General features: G+C 42.5%; 2 protein-coding genes across 5 annotated transcripts in view; one reads left to right on the top strand and one right to left on the bottom strand.

Annotated features, from left to right (window-relative positions):
* The window catches only part of HIBCH (3-hydroxyisobutyryl-CoA hydrolase), a 61,746-nt gene extending 42,835 nt beyond the window's left edge, over positions 1-18,911 (top strand). The window contains exons 12-15 of one of the 3 annotated variants that reach the window (XM_075530354.1): positions 7,920-8,039; positions 8,797-8,830; positions 11,728-11,844; positions 16,031-18,911. In XM_075530354.1, the coding sequence (XP_075386469.1) occupies positions 7,920-8,039; positions 8,797-8,830; positions 11,728-11,843 (270 nt within the window). In that variant the 3' untranslated portion in view covers position 11,844; positions 16,031-18,911. Of the gene's footprint in view, positions 1-7,919; positions 8,040-8,796; positions 8,831-11,727; positions 14,129-14,149; positions 14,661-16,030 lie in introns of those variants that run through there. The other 2 variants (XM_075530353.1, XM_075530356.1) reach the window with 2 other exon arrangements.
* The window catches only part of AKAP19 (A-kinase anchoring protein 19), a 31,723-nt gene continuing 19,155 nt past the window's right edge, over positions 12,472-25,039 (bottom strand). Inside the window, exons 2-3 of one of the 2 annotated variants that reach the window (XM_075530357.1) lie at positions 16,741-16,830; positions 12,472-16,403 (exon numbers count right to left, since the gene is read on the bottom strand). In XM_075530357.1, coding sequence (XP_075386472.1) covers positions 15,976-16,260 — 285 coding nt within the window. In that variant the 5' untranslated portion in view covers positions 16,261-16,403; positions 16,741-16,830 and the 3' untranslated portion in view covers positions 12,472-15,975. Of the gene's footprint in view, positions 16,404-16,711; positions 16,831-25,039 lie in introns of both variants that reach the window. The other variant, XM_075530358.1, reaches the window with a different exon arrangement.

Below are 25,039 nucleotides of genomic sequence, written 5' to 3' on the forward strand. Positions count from 1 at the left end.
GTCCCGTCATCCTCCAAGTCCCATGACACTGGGCTTGTCTCTTCTTAAGTTGCAGCTACCTACTCTACTTTGAGGAATTTCTTTTTCTTCAAGAATAATGGTAGGGAAGGCCACAGTCTTTTCAACATACTTGCTAATCATTGAATAAAAGCTTTTTGTGGGGTTGTAGGTGCTGTGGAGTTGCCTCTGATTCATATTGACCCTCGGCACAAAGGAACAAAACATTGCCTGGTCATCTGCCAGCCTCACCCTTGTTATGTGTGAGCCCATTGTTGGCCACTGTGCCAATCCAGCTTGTCAAGGGTCTCCCTCCTTTTCGCAGCCCCTGTACTTTATCGAGCATGATGTCTTTCTCTAGGGACTGACTGCTCTCTCCTGGTAACATGTCCCAAGTCTGACTAGCGTTGAAGGATCATTCTGACTGTACCTCTTCCAGGACAGATGCGTGTGTTCTTTGGGCAGTCCACAGTACTTTGCGTCGTCTTCACCAGCACCATCATTCAAACGGATCGGTGGTTCTTCAGTCTGCCTCAATCAATGTCCCACTTTCATAGGCATATGAAGTGATTGAAAATACCACATACAAGGTTTCTGGGCCTGTAATTCTTTACCAGAGCAGATAGGCTCAACTTTCTCCTGCAGAATGGTTGGTGTGTGTGAATCTTTGAACTTGTAGTTAACAGTGCAACACTTACCTAACAACTCCACCTGGGCCTCTTTTTATACCTTGGTACCCCAAACCAAACCAAATTCACTGCCATTGAGCCTACTCCAACTCATAGTGATCTTATAAGACAAGGTGGAACTGCAGTCTTGGGTTTCAGTTACTCTAATTCTTTACCAGAGTAGAAAGCCTTGTCTATCTCCCATGGAGCAGCTGGTGGTTTTGAACTGCTGACCTAGTAGTTAGCTGTCCCCTGTGTAACCCCTATGCCACCAGGGTTAGTAGTGGTGATAAATGAACACTAAGGGCTGTTCTGAACTTAGGAGGGAATTAAATGAGGGAGAGCTAGTCTTTTTAACACATGGTTCTAGCATCATTGGATATCTCCATACAACAGAACAGCCCTGTATCATACACCCTGCCCACTACATTGAATCAGTGCTGACGCATCATTGTGATCTTTACAGGAGCAAACAGCCTCATCTCTCTCCCACAGATTGGCTGGAGGGTTTGAAACCGCCAGCCCTGTGTCAGGCGCCATCACATACCTGACGGAGCTGCCAGTGCTCCATTTTATACCCTGCCCAACTTGAAGAGGACCGGTCACCTCTACACAAGGACAGGAGCCGTGGGACTCATAAAAGAAAACACAGGAGAACAATCTTTTGTCACTTTGATCTAATCACGATTTCTTTAAACACAAAAAGAAATGAACACAGTTTAAACACTTCTTTCACATGAACTGAGAAAGAAAAAGTGGTAGGTTGATTTTCATTTTAATTAAACACTTGCTTCTTTGAAAGAAACGTCAAGTAAATGAAGAAGCTACAGATTAGGAAAAAAATGTTTGCAAAACATATATTCAATAAAGGACCTCATTCCACTATGGACTTAATCCAAAATACAATAATTTGGAATTAACAAGAACTGTTGCAACCTAAAGATTATGTAATACAATTAGAAAAAAAAGAAAAGTCTTATTTCAACTGAAAAGATACATGAATGACCGACAAGCACATTAAAAGATGCTTGGCATCTACAATCACTTGGAAAATACAAATTGAAACCACAGTGCGAGATGTGTTCATTAGCATGGATAAAGTTTTAAAAACTGATAATACCAAGTGTTGTTAAGGATGTAGAGCAACAAAGCATTTTGGCAGTTTCTTACACAGTTAAAAATACACTTAGCATGTGGTCCAACAATCCAACCTCCTCTTTGAAAGTGGAAATATCTATCCATAGAAATGCTTGTCTTCATGTTTATGGTAGCTTTATTTATAGCTCCAAAGTGGATGTACCCCCCAAGATCTGTTACCTATTGGCTGGACAAACAGACTGTGGTGTCACCATGTGGTAAAATACCACAGTAAGTTTTCAGAGGGAACAAACCGTAGTTACATTCAACAACATGGGCGATTTGCCCAAACACGGTGCCATGTGAAGGGGGGGGGGGGACACTAGCACTGTATGATTGTTCCTGAGACTCTAAAGGCCAAACAGACCAGTTGCCGGGTGGAGGAGGGCAGATGTGGGGAAGAACGCTGGGGGGATGGGAATGCTGTGTATCTTGATGAGGTGGTGGTTCATGACCATGTCTATGAAAACAAACAATTGTACACTTGAGAGAATTTAAATCATGTAAGTTATAATTTACAAAGCTTATTTAGATGGAAGTGTTTAAACTAAAAATTTGATCTGAAGAAGTAATATATTTGTTAAAAGTATTACATTACACTGTTCTGTTCATTGCTATTAATAAGAGCACTTTCAGTGGCTGTGCTGATGCATACGTTGTTTCTTTGGGCAAAGAGAACATTGAATTTGAGGGGAGAAACGCATCACGGTAGACGAGAAGAGAAACCAGTTTTTCAGTCTCTTGATAGCCCTTACTGACCAGGAAACACAGTCAGTGTTTACTGACCTGTAAATACAGTTAGTTTCCTGAGCGCTAAGGAGATCATTAAATAATAGTACTCGTGTCCTTAGATAGCATCTTTTCAGTTTACATTATAAATGCTTTTAAGAAGTTACTGGAAATATCTTAAGATCAGATTGTAAAAAGCAGTCTTCTGGGATGTTCTCGAAGGCTCCTCTATTGCAGACGGGTCGGGGGAGGGCATGAGGAGGAAGGCAAGACCAGTCACATTTCCTTAACTCCTTCCAAGTGCCATTTAGTCCTTACCTAGAAAGATGACTTTCAGAATAGTGCAAATATATTAAAAACATAAAAATGCCATCGGAAAACAAGTATTTACTGAGATGGACTTTGAGTTGTTCTAATAGTTGTTTTGGTTTTATTATCAGTCTGAACACATTTGTAGATGCAAGTAATTATATATGAGATAGATAATTCAACTCAATATAAAGAAAACCAAAATCCTCACAAGTGGACCAGTAGGTAAAATCGTGATAAATGGAGAAAAGATTGAAATTGTCAGAGACTTTGCCTTGCTTGGTGAGATAGTTAACGTTTATTTTGCCAACCTGGCCGATAAACACATGTAGGATTGATTGTAGGGCAGAGAAATAAATGGCTCGGCGAGCCTCGCCTTTCTTGTCTCTTGTTTTTTGATCATCGGACCAGTGTGCGGCTGACTTGCTTGTTCTGTGTCTCAATTTGCAAGCTACGCACCTGTGGGACACCCAATCTGTGGACTGAGTCACTGTAATTTGAGGTTCCTTCAAGACCTGCTTCGCCACACTATTGGAATATATATCTCTTGAGCTGGGGTCTGTTGGACCCTGTCATCTTGTTGACTTTGTTGGTGACCTGCCCTGCTGTTTGCTGCCTGTGCCCGGATAGCCTGAATCTCTCTACAGAGGACTACCCGGCAGCCCTCAAGACTTGAAGGACTGCCAGTGTCTCACAACTGTCTCATGGGAGTGATTTGCACTGAGCCCTTTGTACTGCTGTATAGATTGTTTATTTCTTATGTTATCTATCTATCTGTATCAATATATATATATAATTATTAGCATTCTGGTTTTGTTTCTCTAGAGAACCCTATATAACGTACTTGGATCCACAATCAGAGCTTTGGGAAGCAGCAGTCACTAAGTCAGATGCTGTGCTGGGCCAATCTGACCTCTTTGAAGTGCTGCAGAGCAAGCACGTTGCTTGAGGACTCAGCTGCACTGGCACAATGGGTAGTATTTGCAGTCACCTCGTGTGCATGGGAAAATTGGGCCCTGCATAAGGACCACCCAAGAAGAATGGATGCATTTGACTTCTCCTGCTGGCGGGGAGGAGAGGAAGCACCGTGGACTGTCAGAAGGGAAAAAAACCTTTAGTCTCGGAAGAAGTTCTGGAAGCGAAGATGGTGAGGCTTTGTCTCACGTACTTTGACTATGTTGTGAGGAGCGATCAGTCCCTGGAGAAGGACGTCCTGCTTGGTACAGTGGAGGGGCAGCAACAACAACAACAAAAGAAGACCCGCAGTGAAATGGGTTGAGTGTGGCTTCACCCATGGGCTGAAATGCAACCATTGTGGGGATCGTGCAGGACTGGGCTGTGCTTGGTTCTGTCGTGCAGAGGGTCTTGGACTGAAGAACAACACGTGTCTTTTTCTCTCTGTGTTTGCTCTATTGACTGCTTTCTGGGACAGAGCACAACCTCCCCAGAAGCTTATTAACCCTGTAGCTCCAGGAACCCAGCAGAGTGGTTAAGTGAAACGGGGTGCATGGAAGACAGATAGATGAGTGAATGGATAGATGAGTGAATGGATGGATAGATGAGTGAATGGATGAATAAGACTGATCAGCTAGTACAGAAATGAAGATCCAGGACCTGCTTTCAGGAGCTGACAATCTAGTAAACCAGAAGACACGTGAACACACAGTTATAAGACAGTACAGAAAGTGCTGTAAAACACAGGCCTGCACCAATTACTTTGGATGCTGGAAGTGTCCAGAAACGATGGCGGGCCTCAGGAAGGCTTCTCTGAAGGAGTGACGTGTGTGAAGTGTCTTACGAGATGAGATGTTGCCAAATGGCAAAGGATCCTGCAGATAGTACAAACTGCAAATGGAAAGAACAGCTGGCTGGAGAATGCAAAGCCGAGAACAAGGCATCCAGTGTCAGAAAATAAGGCCAAGAAATAACTGGACTAGATTGAGAGGGACTTTTTGTGCTTGTTCCTAACAACTCATTTGCAGTGAGGATATTCTGTCAGGATGTCTATGTTTAGAATCGGAGCACTTTTTTTTTTAAGTATATAGCATGCGGTTTTCTCAATAACAACAACACAGCATCCTGAAAAATATAGAACTCTTATCTTTCCATGGCTTTCACACAGTATATGTTAGCACCCCCTACAATAAGCTGATGCTGTCTCCCAGTCACTGCCGTCACACTGACTTTCAGCACCGTGGGTGGTGGTGGTTAGTTTGGGGTTTTATACAGATGAAATCATGCAGTTTGTGTCTTAGCTTCTTGGGCATAATGTTATATTTGTGACATGTACATAGCGGCAGCTTGGTTATTTTCATTGCCATAACATTTCACTCTATGAATATATTACAATGTATTTATATCCCTCTACTGTTGATGGACATGTAGCATTGCTTCCAGTTTGGGGCTGTTATAAATAGTACCCCGCTGAACTTTTTATCGCTTAGAAACATACTTAACACATATCTGTTGGGCACATAGCTCGTTCTGTCATGCTACCCCACACTGAACACCTGTTGCTGTTGAGCGGCCTGCAGCCCTAAGGACAGAACGGCGTTGCCTCGTGGTTTCCAAAGCCGTCCTCCGGACTGAAGAACACGTCAGATCGTTCTCCTGTGGAAGCGCTTCACTTGCCAACCTTATCAGCCAGCTGTGACTGCTTTAACTGCCCGCTCACTGTGCCCCGGGACTCCAGGCCATGAAAACAATACAATTGCTCCATATTCCTACCAACACTCTGATGATTTGTCTTTTTCATTTTAATCTTTCTGGTGGATAAAATAGCATTGCATTGTCGTTTAATTGCATGTCTATGATAAATATTGAAGTTGAGTACTACTTTATTTATTGGTCATGTGAATATCCTTGCTGGTGAAGCACCTGCTAAATCTATTGTATTATTAACTTGTGGGGATTCTTTATATATCTTAGAGATAAGTCCATTGTCCAATATGTCTATTCCACAGGTCTCTTTTAAACTTGTGACTCAACTTTTCTCTTTCTCCATGTTGCCTTTTGAGAGATGAAAGTTAATATAAATGTAATCTATCATTTCCTTTGCTTCCTTGATGGTTAATTCTTTTATGATCAGTTAATTCATTTATGATCTCTTGTTATCCTGTGTAAGAAATCTTTGGGTACCCCCATAAGCCTTCAAAGAATAAAACATATCACATGAAGGCTTCGGATTTATCAACAACTTTGGAAGCTCAAAGACTGTTGGTCATGGCTGTTCCTAAGAGCTCCGCACCTCCTCGCCCCCCCCCCCCCCGCCAGGTTTGGTGGCTCCTTCAGACGACACCCAGCACTCGCACGAGTAGGCCGGTACTCGTGGTGACGATTTGCCACCGCAGAAGGGTACAAAGCAAAATCAACCAAATGGCAATGCATGGACCACACTCTGGGAAGCGGGGTGCAGAAACTAGGTCCCAGTCCCAGCAGTCCTTGCCAGGGAAGTCACATAGACTGTGGCACTTCCTCCGATAGAGGTGAAATAATACATGGTCAATTGCTGTCTTCCCAGGAAGCTCTGTGGAGACTCAGCCTAAGTTTGTACTGCGGGGGTGGGGGTGGGGAGAATGTGTGACTGCCTATGATAGGTGTCCAAATTCCACACGTCTAAAAAGAAAGCAGTGCTGCATCTTCATCGACATCAACATAGTGTGCTGCTCCATGTATTTAAATCATCTCAAACTTCTCTTGATGTTTTGTCATTTTTTTGTGTAGAAGACTTGCCCATTCTTCAGTAGATTTATTTAATGTTTTTCATGTGATTTTAAATGATCTTTAAAATTTTCATTTTCTATTGATAGAAACATGTTTTGAGATTACATAGAAACATGTTTTGAGATTAAATTTTGTATATTAACCTTGTATCCAATGACTTTGCTCAACTCATTCTACAAGTTCCTTTGGGTTTTCTAGTGACATTATATTATTGCTTCTACTCTCTCCATCCCTTCTTTCCTTCCATAGCCACTGTTTCTACCTTGCCCCCAAGCCCTGCCAGCTTCCTATACAATCATAGGAGCCATCCAACTTGTCTTAACCCCAGAGCCAGGGAAAGCTTCTAATGTTTCACAGCTAACATGGTTATCGCTTGAGGTTTTCTGTAGAATCTTGATAGAAGGAATTGAACTCAAAAGTGAAGCTTAAACCTTGGGATAGTCATTCATTCTACGACAGAGTACGGGCACTTTGTGGTTACAAAGGGGAGTCTGGGCGTGGCATGTGCAGCGTGCGGTGGCCCGCCTGCAGCAGCTGTGGCAGTCTCAGTTTGATGCATGTCTTGGAGCCTTAATAGTTTAAAAAAGAAAATCTCAGTGCCATTCGTTGATTCTGACTCACCATGACCCCTTAGGACAAAGTCAAACTGCCCCCGTGGGTTTCTGAGACTAGCGCTGTACAGAGTGGAAAGCCTGTCTAAACTCAGAGGGCTGCAGCACAGCCTGGTAGCCAAGGAATCTGGTCAGACAACTCTGAGATTGAAATTCGCACCACTGAAGTGTCCATGAAGAAAGAGTTGAACTGGTGTACATTTTGCTGTGTCTATCAGCAATAAAATAAAATTTAAGGGAAAAATTCTATAGAAGGATAAGGTAAATTGATTAATTTATCATTCAAGATCGGCACTTTTTTAGAGTCACAATGTGGGAAACTGCTGTCTTTCTTCCCCTCACCCTTAATTGCATAGTGAAAATATCTTCTTGTGATATTTCGGCAGTTTGCAAGATGCATATTTATTTTTTATTCAAGTGTAATTGCTGTTGGCATACCTTGTTGGGATCTGATTTCTGCTAAGCAAGCTACACATGTAGATTTATTTGACTACTTTTTAAGTTATAAACTTAGAATGTATTCCCCTCGTAGAATGGTCTATTTTGTTTATGTAACAAGATTAGAAAAGTTGGTTGATACTTTGGCAAAACTAGTCTAAAGCTCTCTTAAAATATTTTGGCATATGAAAGGACTACTAAAGAGCATGCTTTAATGTGATATTTTGTGTGTGTGTGTGTGTGTAATAATTTATTAACAATAAAGAAACTATTAGACTAAAACTAATCTTTTCCCTCCTTCTGATAGTTAATTAGTAAGATGTCTCCAACTTCTCTGAAGATCACGCTCAAGCAACTCACAGAGGGATCTTCAAAGACATTGCAGGAAGTTCTAATTATGGAATATCGGATGAGCCAAGTTTGTATGGTAAGTTGTTTTTAATTTTCTAGTCGTAAAAGTAGTGTATGTACATGGTAGAACATATAAAATAGTGAAAAGTATAAAGAACAAAATGGAAAGTCGATGCCATTCCACTTGGTGAAAACACCACAGGCCAGCAGGCTGGAGGTGTGCGGAGCTCCTGCTCCCCAGAGTGGGGCGGAGGTCTTGTGAAGCAAGCAGGTGTCTTTGCATCTGGGGTTCAGAATAGACCTTAAGCACTTGTTCACGTGTGCCCTCATGATCTGGCACAAGATGGAGAAACACTGCATCTGAGTTCCTCGTTTGTGAAATGAGGAATGTTATAAGGAAAGAGTTGTAAGGATTCAATGAATCCACATACCAAGTACTTAGTACAGTGCTAGAGAGTGCCTGGGCTCAAGGGGAATCAGCGGAAAATGGTAAAGTCCAGCTGGCGAAGGGGGTTCCCTGGGGCCAGAATAAAGGAAGGTAGGCAGTTTGAGGAAGAAGAAGGGGGCATATTCGGGGAAAGGGACTGTATCAATGTGCTTGGGGAAACTGGCTGACCAGTGACACGAGGCACAGGTGTGAGTGTGGAAGGGTCAGTGGGCCTCAGCAGAAGAGTGAGAAGAAGAGATGGTGATCAAAGAGTGGGTTTTCAGAGGTGGTCCAGTCTAAGTGTTTTGGTTCCGGTTGTTGCCATGAACTGAGGTTAGGTGGAGTGAAGACCACCAGGACCAAGGGGACCGAGAAATTCCCACATTTCATCTTGCTTTTCTTTCAGGGAGGTCATGATTTTCACGAAGGCGTGAGAGCAGGTGAGTGACAAGTAGATGGGTTTCCTTCCCTGCTCTTATGACAGCGGGATTGGGGTTATATGTTCTTGATAAAAAATGATACTGTATGAGAGTGAGCACTTTCATAAAGATTGCTCTGTGTGTGTGTGTGTGTGTGTGCGTGCACGAGCGCGCATGCTCACATTCTCAGTTGGGATGTAAGTGGAGATCAGCCTTTGCAGCTACTATTTAAAAATGCCCATAACCTGGTGACCGCTCCCTAATTTACATAAAAGAGGTCACCCTGCTCCCTTGGACTGCCCCTGATAAGTGCCACCTGAGTGAGTAAACTCATTTTGCTGCAGAAACCTCTGAACACATTCATTCCTTGCCAAGAGCCCTCCAACACCTCACCCTACCCTCCCACCTGGTACCTCCTGCCCAGCACAATCCCAACAGTGGCCAAGCCCTGCCGCCCCTTCACTTCTTCACCAGAACGATGAACCAGACGGCGTAGTCAGTACCATCTGTGGACATTCGTATTCATGCTTGCCAGTCTTGCTGACCCTCTCCAAAGTCAGCATGCTTGGAAACAGCACATGTAGTGGCTGATTTTATTAACTTGTTTTATGGGAAAATGGAATGAAAAGATAATGAATTTTCCCACAAACTTTTAAGTCCCCTCATGTCTATAGTATGAGTTGTTTCCATCTGCATGTTTTGCATATTAATTTTGTTTTTACTGATCACTTTAATATAGTGTGCACCTAGATACACCTTATGTGGATATGAGAGTTATATTCTCTTTACCCTAAGCTTTGATAAGCAGCAGTCACTGCTGTTTTGGAATTCTCTCCGCTTCTTTCATGACAGTCACCAGAGCCCTGTGCTCAGCTTCTTCAGAAGGCACATGGGCTTGAGCCAGAGAGATGGCTGTGTATTTAACAGAAACCAAGTAAACGCACAGTGCTCCACTATTGCACATGGTTTCTTACTCTGTGGACCCGACTTTAGGAGAACCTACGTGCCTGGGGAGAGAGACGGTGCCCTCACAGGGCTGTTTCCCCGGCTCGACGGGTTGCCATGACTTGAAGGCAACTCAATGGCAATGAGTTTGGTTTTGGGGTTTGGTGTGCTACTTGGGTTATGTTGGTAAAGTGAATTGTTTAGAGTTTATTATATGCTATGACTGCTACTCAAGCTAAAAATTAAAAGGTTAAGACATCGCTTTTAGGTGAAGAGAGTGATTTTAAAGATGAGAGTTGCAGCCAGCATCGAAGTAACAATCAAGAGCCCTAATTCATAAAGCAGGTGTTTTTCAAGTCGCCTTTTAACCGAGAACATATTACCTGGCTCTTCAGCAAAGCCTCTCTAATCAGAAAATTATATTCTCTCGTTGGTAAACCTTAAACTGTTCCACTTTCTTGTAAAATCAAATGTTACAATTTTCAACTTATACAAACATTAGCAAATTAAATTAATGTTAACATTTCTTTTTCGACATTTAGATTTCTTCCAGGTTTTAGAATAATCAGCAGAGCTAAAGAGTTACCAAATGGAAATTGAGTGGGTACCTCACAAGGCCTGAAAAGCCTTAGCTGCCTAAATGGGAGGAATTTAAGTTACATGTGTTATGAGTTTGGGGGGGGGGGGAGTTTGAAATAAAGTAGCAAGTTGAGATAAGTATATATATACATTTAAATATATAGATATGTATCCCGTCAGTGAAATCAGGGAGGTACATTGGTTTGGCCAGAAGGCTCAAAGGGGCAGGCATTCTGCTGGAGAGTGTCCCCTGGGTTACCCGGCCCAAGAAGATAAAAGCTTTCAGGTTGGCAGGGCTCAGAACGTTAGTGCTGAGCATCACTCTGATCTCAACCGGCCAGCCAAACCTTCCGTGTGTGCAGAGATCAGGAGCGTCTCGGCTCCCGTGGCAGCCTTTTTTCCTCTGGCTTCCAGACGGCTTTAATTATTTAGTCTTTGATGCTCGATTAGATGTGGATTTTGTTGTTGTTCACTCTAGATTCTGTTTAAATATTTCTATTCTTTACAAGATTTATGCATATTTTAATCATGATCGAAATTGCCTGCTTCAACCATCCCAACTGTAGCTCTCCTCTCTTTTAAAAACAATTTTTTTGTTTTAAGATAATTGTAGGCTCCCGCATAATTGAGAACCCGAGAGAGGAATCATGTACCCCCTCTCGCAATTTCCCCCATATTCAAACCAGGAAATGGATCTGCCCCCTTCTAGTTCGGAGAAGTCAGATTGCTTCAGACTCCTGTGGGGAGGCTGGGCTGCACTGAGTTCTGACCATGCTGAAATAGGTGGAGAAAGCGAGCACGTGTGATAGCCTGGAGGTGGTCAGGTGGGCTGGCGCTCCGTGCAGCGCTGTAGGGCCCCTTTCCCTCGACCGCTCCCCTTCCCCTGCAGATCTTGGAGGAGGGAGCCTGAAGGCAGCTGTGGACCTGTCACCGTTCCCTGCCTTCCCCTGGAGCCACTCCACACCTCCTCTGGCGTTAGCTGTGCTGCATCATGGAGGACTCATGTACTATTTTGTTTGAATGGAAGAAAACCTTTTTTTTTTTAACAGTTAAATCCCTGGATTAGTTCAGTAAGCTTTATTAAAGTAAGAGACATCTGGCTTAGACTAGAAAATGTCCGCACTAGACATCATCAGCATATTGACATCTAAGAATCTAAGTTCTTTGGGGATGTTATTTAGAAGAAAAATTGAAGTTGTATAAAATCATTTTAATTTCGAGTGAAAATTGTGCTGTAGGACATATGCTGCCCCCCAAGGTGGTTGTCGGTAGCTGGTGAGTCGTCCCTCCGTCACAGCCACCGTAACGTTTGTATGGCGAGCAACCCGCGAAGCTTTTGTCAGGAGGCCAGTGAGCCCAGGACAAGATGTGTTAACAGTTTTATGTCTTGGCAGTTTTAATAGATAAAGACCAGAGTCCGAAGTGGAAGCCAGCTGATCTAAAAGAAGTTACGGAAGAAGATGTGAACAGTTACTTTAACTCTCTGGGAAGTGATGACCTGAAACTTTGAGGTGACTGCCCTTTGAAGCTGGTGTTTTGAAGCAGGTGATGGCAAACCGTGGCCTGCGGGCCACACCTGGTCTTGCCCATTTTTTATACAGCAGTTAAGCTAAAAATGGTTTCTCCAGTGTTTTAAGTGGATGCGGGGGTGAGGGGATCAAAGACTTCTTTTATGACAAATAGAAATATGATATTCAAATTTTAGTGTCTTGTCAACAGCGTCCTTGGCTCTCATTTGTTTGTGGCTGTCTCTGGCTGCTTGGTGCTACAGAGGCCAAGTGGCCTACAAAGCCCGGGGTCTGGTACTGGCTGGCTCTTTCCAGTTTGCCCACACCTCTTTTTGAAGATGGAAAGATATGAAGGGCTTGAGATTCTCTTCAGTATTTCTGAAATGGGAACTTTGTGTTTTGCCTTGGGGCAGTGGCTTACATGTTTTTATATCTTATGTGGTGTATGTATATATATATATAACAAAATAAATGGACTGAAAAAGATTTTATACTTCTGTTAATGCTTTACACAATTTTCTTCACATAGAAATCCAAATGTTCTTTTTAGAACATTGGAAATTCCTGGTGAAGAGAAAGGTTTTAAGAAAGTTCTCTCTCTGCTATTAGTCTCAAGCATTTCCCTGAAGAAAGCAGAATCGCATCCTCTCAGAAAGTATATTCGTTTTTATTTGTAATTGTTCTCTGGTTGAATGGGGGATTGGGAACGCCAGTCTCTAGGGCAGGACCACTCTTTCTTCCATTTACATCGAGTGCCTTTTGGTCTAGTGACTCACAGACGGGTCGAATCGGGGAAAGGAACGTAGATTTGAAGAGCGATCTCTGCTCACCGTCTGCCTGGCTGCGGTCATCTGCACTGCTCGCACGGCGGGCGCTTATGAAGGGCAGGCATCACTGTGAAAGGCCAGCTGATCGTGCGTTTCCTAACTTGGTATACCTTCCTCCTCCTTTCTCCTAAATCCTTTGAATGCCGAGAGCACGTCAGGCTTGTAAGCACACAAACCAGAAGCTGAACAGGAAAAGGCCTCAAAGATGGGCGTTCTCCACACTCCCCAAGATGAGGGCGTGTGGCTGAAAAGTACTGCTGTGTCCCAGTTCTTGCTGTGAGATGCAGGTGGTCTTCCCAAAACATCGGAGAAGAGGTTTGGAATAAGGATGCCAAGATAATGGACACATTACCATTTGTATGTAATGGGCCTGAGTGATCCAAGAAATTATTTGTATGTAACAACTTTTATTCACTGTATGTTTATTATGCAGAAAATGTTGAAAACCCTTATGTTAAAGTTTAACATCAAAATTTCAAGTGCGGTTACTTTAAAATTCCAGAACCAGTTCATTGCAACTGAACTTTTATCGCACAGTTTCAAATATGTTTGCATAAATAAAAAGTGTGGGGAAATATACCACTTCCTAGCTAAGTCTTAGTGGGAAGAGGATTTACGATACAAGTTATGTTTTGGGGCCAGTGCCCATAGCGCAAAGGAAAACATACCCCAATATTTAGTTAAACAATATAGTGTAAGGGCATTATGTTCTTTAGGAAATTTGTTTTTCAATCACTGTTCCTTAATGCTACTTATAAAGCATCTGTAAGTTTTATTTCTAACCATATGTAATCCCAAAGTATAATTCCCCCCAACTTAAAAAATATCAATGACATTGAATACAATGAATATCATGCTACTTTATTCCATGTGTTTACTTTTTAAACTAATAAGGCAACTTGACACAAATTACTTCTTTGGGACTAAGATGGTACTCATTTTTGTTCCCTTCGAAATTGTGCTTGAATCGCTCATCGCCATAGGCAGTTTGCAAAGAACTCATAAGGCAAAGGAAGGGGGACTCAAGGTTCACTGGAGCCAGACCGCAGAGTACTGTGGGGGGGGGGTCGGGGGTGGATAAGGAACTAGCACATTTCCTCTGCTGCACGGAGGCCCCACACTTGTCACCTGGCTAGGCTGAGTCGCACTGGTAGAGGCTCATCTTCCTGCCACTGGATGGTCTAAGGAAGCTGCTGCAGACTCTGGGCATGTGTCGGAATGGTCAAGAGAGAATCGCTGCCGTGCCCTTTCTCTTAAAAACAAACTACGAGAGCGTTGGGGAGAGGATGGTAACGGAGATTAGGCTTCTAGCTCAGTAGGCATCTGGCAGCACCTCTGTTACATCCCTTGGAAATTGAGGTCCAGAGCAGAGGAGGTACATGAAGTTACAATATTTAAAAGTGGCTAGAGCCTCCTAGTCTTAGATTACTGAAAATTTAGTGTGATATACAGCTTTATATGCTTTTGTTTTCTCACCCTAGTGTTAACAGTGACGGAGTGAGACCATGGCTGCTGCAGTGGGCTCACGCTTAACTGTGAAGATGGCACAGGACCGGGCAGTGTGTCCTTCTGTCCACAGGGCTCTGTGGGTTGGACGGACATGAAGGCACCTAACAATAATGATTAATAACAAATGATGTGAAACATATAATGAATGAAAAAGACATCTAGGCTCTTGTCACTCAACTCACATTTCTCTTCAGAGCTGGAAATGTCAAGCTTTTCGCGTGAGACCCCTTGATGAGCAGACATGGTGGTCGGTCATCTAGAGAAGTAGGAAAATACAGTGCCCGGGACTCTGAGACATTCGCGTTCAAGGTGGTGTCCAAAGGCAACTACGAGATGGCACGTTGCTCACTTTGGAGAGCTGCTTCCTTGCCGTGCAACTTGCAGAGTATTTTGTTGGGTTATGGAGTAACTGTTAAGACTAGAGGTAGCTTTTTGCCTGCTTACAAGGCTGCATGCATATTTATGTCAATAAAGACGTCTAAGGACTTTGCCTTCCAGTGACAAGGCTCTCTGTTGTTTTTTAATAAAGGACTCAGTCAAACCTAACGTGTAGCAAATTTCGATGAAAAGATAATTCTAGAGAGCTAGTGCCGGATTGCCTGTAAATTACATTTTAGTATCTTTTTCCCTTCGCTCCCAAGTGTTCTGTTACCACTGAACTCTCAAGCAGTATTCAATCCTTTTCTTTTTGCTTGTAAATGGTCGTAGTATTTTGACAGTAAGAGAGACATCGCCTCAAAGACAGATAAACTTACGAAGCAGTGTGGCAAATATAACTAAAACTGCTTTCTGGGCACTGTGTTGCCATCTAACAAAAGGCTTAAGTATTCTTGGAAACGGGTGCTGGTTTTTTCCCTTAGACGAGTGATTGGTTTTTTTCTGTCCTGCAATGCAGCCAGACCTCTCTGTGTGTCATCTGGTGCTGCTGTAGCGTGAGCGGTGGCTGCCCCCACCAGTCAACAAAAATGAGTGTGTGCCCAGTGGGCCTGCTGTCTGTCCCTGGGAGACAAACGTTTTGCTTTTCACCTGCAGGTGAGGCTGCTGCTGTTTTAAGCTTTACTGTATTGCTGTTTATAAAAGATACCCATACTTGTTTTCTTATGTAGTTTCATCGGGTGGCTTAATTCAATACAGTAGACATTTATGGAATAGTATGGTTTCTGTAAATCATATATTTTTTTAAGACACAAGGTCTGAGTCACCCAATAAGAGCTGTGGTTAGTTAGGGCCCTGAGACTCAAAGTAGCAGTTATGCTTTTCATGTACAAAAATAAATATCTACTAAGGACAGGTTTCAAGTTGCACTTTGCTACACAACTTGCTTTCTAATGCCTGATCCGAATAATTTTCACCAGCAAGACCCACTGATTATCACTATGGCTTGAGTGCCGCTCCCTCTCCATGACCTTTCGCTTTTTTGTGAAAGTTAAGTAGTTATTTGAAAGGGCTGCCTATAAAATAACCATTTGGAAAACATTTTCCATTTTCCACTGGAAAACCAATTGGAAAACATTTTCTTTGGTGATGTTGGTACTGCCTCAAGAAGAAAGTGGTGTGGCGTGTAGCTGATTACTGTGGTGAGTGAACGTCCAAGGTCAAGAAGGTAAGACTTCGGTATTAACACGGAACTCCTTCAAACACATGCCATCGTGTGTTCCTAGACGAAGGAAGTTACCAGATTTTTTTAAAAACACATCCAGATATTCTGTACTTATTCACACCGGTTTTGCTTTTGTGTCATGTATTTAAACTAGCACCAACTATAGCCGATGTGTAAGAGAGTCCCATGCCCCCAGCGTTAAGGACCCTCGCTCTCAATGTACGGAATGTCACCGTATTTGGTGTTATTGCAGGCCCACTGCTGCAAGGCGTCATTCAAGATTTCCTCGGACAGGCGGTGTGCATATTCGAGCACCACCATGCTGGGCACCGGGGGCGCCTCTGCTTTCTCTTGGACAACTGGCGAAGGTATTCTTGGCATAAATCTCTCTTCCGGCATAAAGCTTTCTTCACTTGCACCTCGCTTCTCATTCTCAAATGTGGTCGGAAATGGGAAGGCTTGCTTTGATTTCATGCAGCCCATGTTCTGAAGAGCCCTGCCCAAGGCCAGCTGTGGCGAAGACTACTGTAGCATCGTCCGGAGACACGGACAGCACGTGTGAGTGACTCAGCGCGCGCCGTCAGCAATCGAGGCCCCCGTCACCACTCTTCCCAGGCAGGCTTTATCTGTCAAGAGAGGAGAGAGCTCAGTGTGACGTTTGTCTGAAACACTGTTTCAGTCACTGATTAAGTGACTTGTAGAAACGGTTCTCTGTATTCCTTTGGTCACTTGGAGAAATACTCAGAAGCAGCTGTATCGCGAGAAAGGCAGAGGTAAGTACTCAGTAACAGTGGCGATCTGTAAGACAGGGCATTTTCTTTCCAATACCCTGAGAGTGTTACAAATGGGAGAAGACAAATAGATCAAGAGTCAGCACACTGGCCAAAGGACCAAATCTTAGCTGCCTGTTTTGTTAATGGGTGAATATATTTACCTAGAAGATGGCCAGGTGCAGCCACTTACGTCTCGTCTCTAGCGGTTCCCGCGTGGCCCGCACCGCCTGCAGCATGCGCTCTGGCTCTGGACAACACGTTTGCTGGCCTCTGGTCTACCCTGCCAAAGGGAACAAGTATGTGTGACTTTGCTCCTGGCCCAACACTTGTGAGCCCGCTCCTCTTCCTCTTCCTGGTCAAGTGCCTACAGCTTAGCGGCTACTGGCGGCCTTTACACCAGGGCCAACGTTGACCCAGCGAAGACATGGCAAACCTTTTTCTTTTCAACTGTACCTATGAAGTTGTATCGAAAGCTCAGATTAATTTGAAGTGATGTTGAGGGTCTCTAAAGAGCTCATTCCTCCTCTTGTTTCATGTTTGGGCCGTCAGTGGCTGCCGCGTTTGTGATGTTCTTCTAAGCTTCCCCGCGGGGTGCTGCCGCTGAGTGTTTTTAAGACTTTAGAGTAACTAGAATCAGGAGAAGACGGCACTGTCAGGAGGCTTAGCCACGGGAGAGAAGAAACAAGGAATGAGGTTTGAACAGTCTTCATGGCTGAAAGCCTTTCGACCAAAGTCGTCGCTCTGCAACAAAAGAAACTTTCTGAAACCAATGACATTACATACACTAAGAATGTGCATGTACTTTACTGACGTTTAAAGAGAAGCATGCAAGATGCGGAGAAGCACTTCGAGGCCTGTCGAAGTGCTCTGATGGTATGGGACAGACACGACGAAGGAGAGAGTCTGCCTTCTACACATCTTCCCTCCAGCACGCCCTGCTGTACATCCAGGAAGGTTGCAGAGACGGGGAAGGGGAAGGGGCGGATGCAAGCTCCTTGGAAAGGACCGGCCGAGCTGTGCATCTCCCCCATGAGGACTGAGGGACTATGTATTTTTTGGATTATAAAGGACAGTTAAGGAAATTGGCATACTTGACCTGAAAAAGTGTAGAGAATTCCGTGTGTCAAATAAGTAAGCATTATTAGAATATTCTACTTATAATATTTAATTTTGCAAAAGCAGCTTTTATTAGCCCATAATTAGCATAACTACTAGATTTGCCCCCTTGCCACAAACTATAAAACTAGACAATATATGCGGAGAGGTATTTCTAGGCATTGAACAGGTGGACTGGACTATGAGTGAAGGGAAACACGTGGTATTAGTAATCCCTCCAAACCGATCATACTCGGTTTCTGTCTGGGGCGTTTTCCAGCATCATCACAGGCAGACTGACTCCAGGGAGAATAGCAGTTCTGGGAGAAAAGGGAGTCATGGGAACCCATGAAGGGCTCTTGGCTGGGATGCACAGGACGAGTCAGGCTTCTGTGCATTGAGCCTCGAGCTGCATAGTGGTGCTGAGGGGCTTTGGAGTCCAGAGCAGTAGGAGTGGAGAGCTCACTACCAACTCCAGGCATTTAGTTACTCCTCTAGCAGGGGCTGACCCCTGGGTGACCTGTGTGGTGTCTGTCACAGCTGTTCACCTCCCAACACTTGACCACTGCGTCACTGGATCCTTCACAGCATCCAGAAAACAATGCAGAACAAGTCTCACTAAGGGGGTAAGGATAACATCGTCTTCGTCTACAGACAACAGCTCAAATGGGTCAGTGGGAAAGCACCCCATCAACAGTCAAGAGCCAGGGAGCAAATGTCTGTCATGGAACCACTAAGGTGGTTGCACCCGGTACAAATCCAGCTCATGTCTATGGGGAGGCCAACTGCCAAGTGTCGCCTGCCATCCAGCATCAAGGTTACAGTGGCTTCTGCCTGCTAGGAGGGCTGTCCGGGACTCTTGCCTCTGGCTAGAGAGGATCTGCCAGCTGCTCAGTCAGACTAGATACTTTGCAGATGAATTTTGGGCTTCCACTGTCCTCCATCGCCTACAAATTGGGTGTTCCTAATTTTAGCTCTGATACTTTTCACCATATTTGAATTTTGTGACTGTCATCCTTGGCTCATACAAGCTGGTGTGCTTCTGTGTGGACTTAATTGCTTCCGCACTTAGATGGCTGATTGAATACGAACCTTGACGACCCCAGACGTTATTTCTATTCTCTTCGCCGTTGCTGTAGCACCCTTATCTTCAGTGATAATTTCATGAAGGTGAGTGTCGAGGAAGGCCATGATATGAAGCACAGGAGGAGTGGATGTATAATGGCATAACTGCTACAAAGGGTTACAGGAATGCAGGGGTGGGAGAGAGGCAATAAGGAGGGACGGGAATTTGGGGAGTAAATAACGAAGGTGGGAGGGAGGAGGGGGCAGTAGAAATGATTCTGAGTGCAGAACTCATTTTAAAGGTGATTTGACCAGCGGGATGGGGAATGCTTTAGGAGATGTGGTGACTCTACAGTTCCCCTTGATATGATTGAACGATTCAGTTGTATGATATGTAAATTATGTGCCAATAAAACTGTTAGGGAAAAAAGAGATAAGGTTGGATGGGTGACGTTATATTGAGGGGATTGTAATGAATGACATGAAACAGAATTTGTATGAATCGCTGAATATAAAACTTGCAATATGCTCTGGAAACCTTCACCCAGTTCACAATAAAATATATCTATTTGCAAATTAAATAAAACATCCAGAGATAAAGAGATATGATTATGGTGCAGCAAAATAGCACCAACGAAAGGCTGTATTTTCCCCAACCCTCGCTCTAGCAGTGTTCTCAAAGTGGATGATCCTGCACCCTGTCAGTGGCACAGAATCCAGCTATCGGGGTGTCAAAGCAGTACCCAACACTATCTTGCATTACGGGCTATCATACAAGAGTTTTTCATTGCAGGGAGTGCTGAGTTTTGGGGTTTTTTCCTGAAAAGGGCATAAATGGAACCCTAGATGTCCAGGCTCTTAGACATTCAGACAGAAAAAGTCTCATGTTAACAAAACTCTTCTATTTAAAGGAAGATAGAGGGGGCATGAATTATGCCACCAAGATGTCCATTATACAGTGAAAAGTTGTTGGATGTGAGGTAGCAGGAAAATGTGACCTATAATCAAGGAGAAAGCATTCAGCTCAGACTCTGCAGTGACCTGCATTTGGAAATCACGGATGAGAACTTTAAAGCTGCTATTTAAATATACATTTAGACATAGAGGATGAGAAACAGTAAAAATATACAGTTAGCTGCAGAGATATATGACTGGAGATTACATAGACAGTCGATCTGAACAAGGGCCAGAAGTGAATGGAACTAGATCCCTGAGTACACTAGAATCTATGGGTTGGGCAAGTGTTCTGATAACATCTTGTAGCAAAAGCCCAAGGACAGCAGTAGCAAAATTACAGTTATGAAGTAGCAACAAAAATAATGTTATGGTTGGGGGTCACCACCACATGAGAAACTATTAAAGGGCCGTGGCATTAGGAAGGTTGAGAACCACAGTCTTAAGAGAATGACTTGCTGGAGACTTAAGACCATATCTTAGACATCAAGAACACTGGACAATAATGTTCTACACATCCTACTTTGGTGAGTAGGAACTGGGGGCTTGTAAGCAACCATCTAAGTGGTCGCTATTGGTCTCTCCCCATCTGGAACAAGGATGAATGACGACATTGGTAAAAAGGACTCAGTGAGTTTGTGAATACTGTTGACTGCTCTGGATGTGGTCCCAGTAGGCCAGTCTGGATAGGGAGAAACGTGGAACGAAAAATACAGATCTGATTGAGATGGCCTTAAGCAGGGAGGTAGTAAGCACGCCTTACAGCAATCATGTAAAGATCAAATGGGCAGCATTTCCCTAGCGAGAGGGGAAGAGTGCTTTTACATTGTGGGGATTGCAATCAATGTCATAAAACATGCGTTACTGTTTGGAAAACCAGTTTGCTCTCTCAACTTATACCCAAATCACCAAAATACTGCATTAGAAATGGCTGGTGAACTCAGAAAACAATCTGATCTTTGTTCTGAAGGACAGTGAGTTTTATGGACTGAACTGTGTTCTCCAAAATGTGTGGTAAAAGCCTAACTAACCCCTATCCCTGCGGTTCTAACCCACTTTGGGCACAAGTGTGTATTTTGAGTCAGTCTCTTGAGAGAGAGGTGCCAGCCCCCATGAAGACTGTCTGGGCGCAGAAGTACAGAGTGTCTTCCTCAACTTCTCATGTCTGTGGTGAGAAAATAAATTTCTGTTACAGCCACTATCTTTTAGGACACTTACGTTATAGTAACTAGAAAGAGCATACAAGTACGGGGCAAAAATAGGGGATTGATACATTTCATCCAGAAGATGGGAGGAGAGGAGGGGCAGAGGAAGAAGAAAAAGGATGGTGGCAGGCTTAGAGCCATCAAGAATTATTTGAAAGGAAACGGACTCAAAATTATAATGAAAAGGCTGAGGTATGACTGGTTAAAAAGGATTCAACTACATAATATGGAGATAGACTTTAATACACATAAATTGTAAGCAAGAAGTTACTAAAAATAAATTTGATTTCAAAGCTGACTTCAAAAGTATTTCAAGAGAATGATATTTTGTATCAATGAAGATGACATGACAATTATATAGATAAAACAAAAAAGAGATTCAAAATACTTGAATAACTGATAGAACTACAGGGAAAAATAAATCTACCATCACAGTTGGAGATTTCAAACTTTCTCAGTAAATAATCGATTATAAATTTTGAATAGCACTTTGAAGTGTTATCTGGCATGTTATCAAGCACATATGGAAGACTTTGCAAGATGTAGCATAAAACTCCTCAATAAATTTCACCAAAAGCTTAAAATTGTAAGAGTATATTTTCCAACTAAAATAGAATTAGGTTCCACAGTGAAATATTCAGAGAAGCCGCAAATCTTTGGAATTTAAATGCCACATCTCTAACCCTTAGCAAAGCAAAATGACAAAGGCTGTTCAAATCTATGAGGAAAGCAACAGAAAGTTCATGGCAAGACTGAATTTATGCACAAACCTTTCAAAGCCCATGTATGTTCCACTAAAAGTCACAAAATAAAAATGTATGGAGGGCACCTCAAACATGGAAAACTTACAGATTTAAATGCTTGTTACACAAGAGAGTTTAAAAATTAGTGGAAAATCCAAAGTAAGTAAAAAGAGGAAAGTAAGAGAGCTAAGAGCAAAAGTTGATGAAATAACCAATAATGGCAAACAAGAGACAATCTAATCCCCGCTGGTCTTTTAAAAACCCACCACCAAGCCTGCTGCTGTCAGATTGATTCTGATTCATAGCACTCCTGCACAGTTTCCAAGGCCGCCCATCTCTGTGGGAGCAGGGAGCCGCATCCTTCTCCCGCGGGTGACTGGTGGTTTTTGAACTGCTAGCCTTGCAGTTAGCAATCCAGCACTTCCTCAACAGCACCGCCAAGGCTCCTGGGTCTTACAAAAAGCCCTAATAGGTGAATATCTTAAATGCTCATGAAGAAAGACAACATGTATTAATTACCAAGATGCTGAATGTACTCGAAGGGGTTGAGAAGGGAATATTAGGAATAACTTTGTCAATACCAAGGACCCTAGTCGTGTAGTGGTTACATGATGGGCTGTGATCCACAGGATCTGCAGTTTGAAACCACCAGCAGCTGTATGGAGAAATACTGAGTTTCTATTTTAAACAGTCTTGGAAACCCACAGGGGGTCACCATCAGTCATCCTTGAATGGATGGCAGTGAGTGGTTTTTTGTCAATACCATATTACAAAAACTGGCATAAGAAAAAACAATTAGTGTTTATCAATGAAAAATCCAAATTTGTAAATTGTTCCCTGAAGTCACCTCCAGGTTGTATATTTTAGAAACCTATCAAACACTTGAGAAGAAATAATACAGAAATTATCCAAACCCCTCAGAAGATAAGAAGAAGGGACACTTCTAAATGTGTCCTATATGAACCCAGTGTTATGTTGTTACTAAACCAGGGGTATAACTGAAAAAAAAAATGCTCTCTAATGGTCCGTGTATGTTAGTCTGGGTAGACCAGAGAAACAAAATTCATAAACAGTCATGTTTTATGGGAGCATTTATATAAAGGATAGTTGTACATTAAACATCCCAACCCAGTTCAGTCTAAGCCCATAATTCCGACATTAGCCAATATGTCTGACATCTACAAAGTCCTCAAACTCACAAAACACATGTAATGATGCCAAATGCAGGAGGAAAGCTGAATCAGTGAGTGTGTAGCATCTCAGCGCTGGCAGGGGTCTCCACAGGGCTGCTCCAGCACCCAGGGCTGCAACGGGGTAGGTCCATGTGGCTTCTCCTCAGGGATGTCTTGCAGGAAGTGAGCCTTGCCAGCTGAAGCAGAGAACTAGCTAAGGTAGCTGCACCCTGGTCCAACCATCAGAAAAGAGACAAGACAGGTGAGGCTCTCTGAGCCATTTACCTCTCCACTCTTCAATTAAACTGCCCTTCAATTAATCCCACATGTGTTCATTGGCCAGGTTGGCCCAATAAACTTTAACTATCACAGTCCTCATTAACATGAACCCAAAAATCATGTTTCAAAATAACAAATCTAATCCAGCATAGATAGACACTACAGCACAATTCTGTGGGACTTAGATCGCAAATGCAATGCAGTATTCAAAAGGCAAATATAATTCACTCATTAAAAGGATGGGGTGGGGGGAGAGGGGAAGCAAATGGTCATAATAGATGGATGAAGAGCACTGGACAAAACACCTATTCCTGATAAAGATGCTCACCAAACCAAGTGAAGGAGCTGCACAAGCTAATTTTCAACTTAACTGTAAAAGACACTTTTCCCTGTGACATAAACAAGGCAAAGATGGTCATTTTCTCAGTTTCATATTGCACCGAATGTCTCAGTCAGTGAGATAAGGGCTTTTTTAAAAAGAAAATAATATAAGGAATGAAAATTTGACAGTAAAAATAAAACCTTTCTTTGCAGATGATATGACTGTAGAAAAAAATTAAACGGGTTTTTGGTATGTATTTCACATCTTACAAATTAACAGTTTAATTGTAGGAAATTTTAGAATTGATTTTAGTAAGGTGTCAAGATGGAAGATCAGTGTGTAAAAATAACTTTCTGTATTGCTAGGGGGTGAATAATTAGAAAATGAAATTAATGTCATTCTCAATTACATCAAATGTATGAACTTAATAAATTTAAAGTATATGAAAGAAAACTACATTGTGTATTGTGTATGCTGTACATGAAAATTACACATAATTTCTGAGAAAAAATGAAGACCCAAATAGATAAATTGTGCTAATTATTTAGAAGAATGAATATTGTTAATATGTCAGCGCTTCCCATAGTTATCTATCTAGTCCATGCAATCCCAGGAAGCCTTTTGGTAGACATTCACATGTTGATGCTAAAATCCCAATCAAATCCCAAGCTGGATTTGTCATGGTGATAAGCGTGTGGACTCTAAATTGTATCTGGAAATGCAGACACTAGAATGTCCAAATCAATTTTGAGGAAGAGCATAATCGAAGGACTCCCATTACACAATTTTCTAAGTGATTCTAATGCTTCAAGAATGAAGACAGTCCTATGGTGATGAAGTGCTAGACACAGATTTATGGAACAGAATGCACATAAATCTATGGAACAGAATGGAGCCTAGGACTATATCCACATAAATATGCATAATTTAGAGGAAAAACATTTTCTGCTAGCAGGTTTGGAGCTACTGGCTATCTATAGGTTCTCCTTAAACTAAATAGCACCAGTAGCTCCTATAAAAAATGAGCCAAAAATGGATCAAAGAGTAAAATGTTGAATTCTTAGATAAGAAAACAAAATATTCATGATCTTGGGTTTGGCAAGGAGTTTTTAGATTTGGCACCAAGTATGATCCATTAAAAATAGTAGTAATAAACTTGACTTCATCGAACATAGAAACTTTTGCTTTTAGAAAAACAAAAGGAATGAAAAGATAGACCAACACTGGAAAAAAAATCTACAAATTACATATCTAACAATCAAATTGTATGGAGGACATATAAGTAACTATCTAAACAAGAAAACAAAGATTTTTATTTGGACAAAGAATTTTAATGGACAAAAGATTTGAACAGATGTTTCCCCAAAGACTATGTATGGATGACAAGCACATGAAAATATGCTCTGTATCCCATGCTCGGGGATTGGCACACTCAATATAGTAGACATGTCAGTTCCGCCCAAGGCACTATATAAGTTTAATGCTATTCTGATACGAATACCATCAGCATTTTCAAAGAATTGGAAAAACTCATTGCCAACTTCATATGAAAAGGGAAGAAGCCCTGAATTAGCAGAGAACTCAAGGACAAAGTGGGAGGGTTTGCTTTCCCTGATGTTAGCACCTATTATACAGCCACAGTGGTCAAAAGTGT

Source organism: Tenrec ecaudatus, chromosome 13 (genome assembly GCF_050624435.1).
Source record: "Tenrec ecaudatus isolate mTenEca1 chromosome 13, mTenEca1.hap1, whole genome shotgun sequence".
Lineage (NCBI taxonomy): Eukaryota > Metazoa > Chordata > Mammalia > Afrosoricida > Tenrecidae > Tenrec > Tenrec ecaudatus.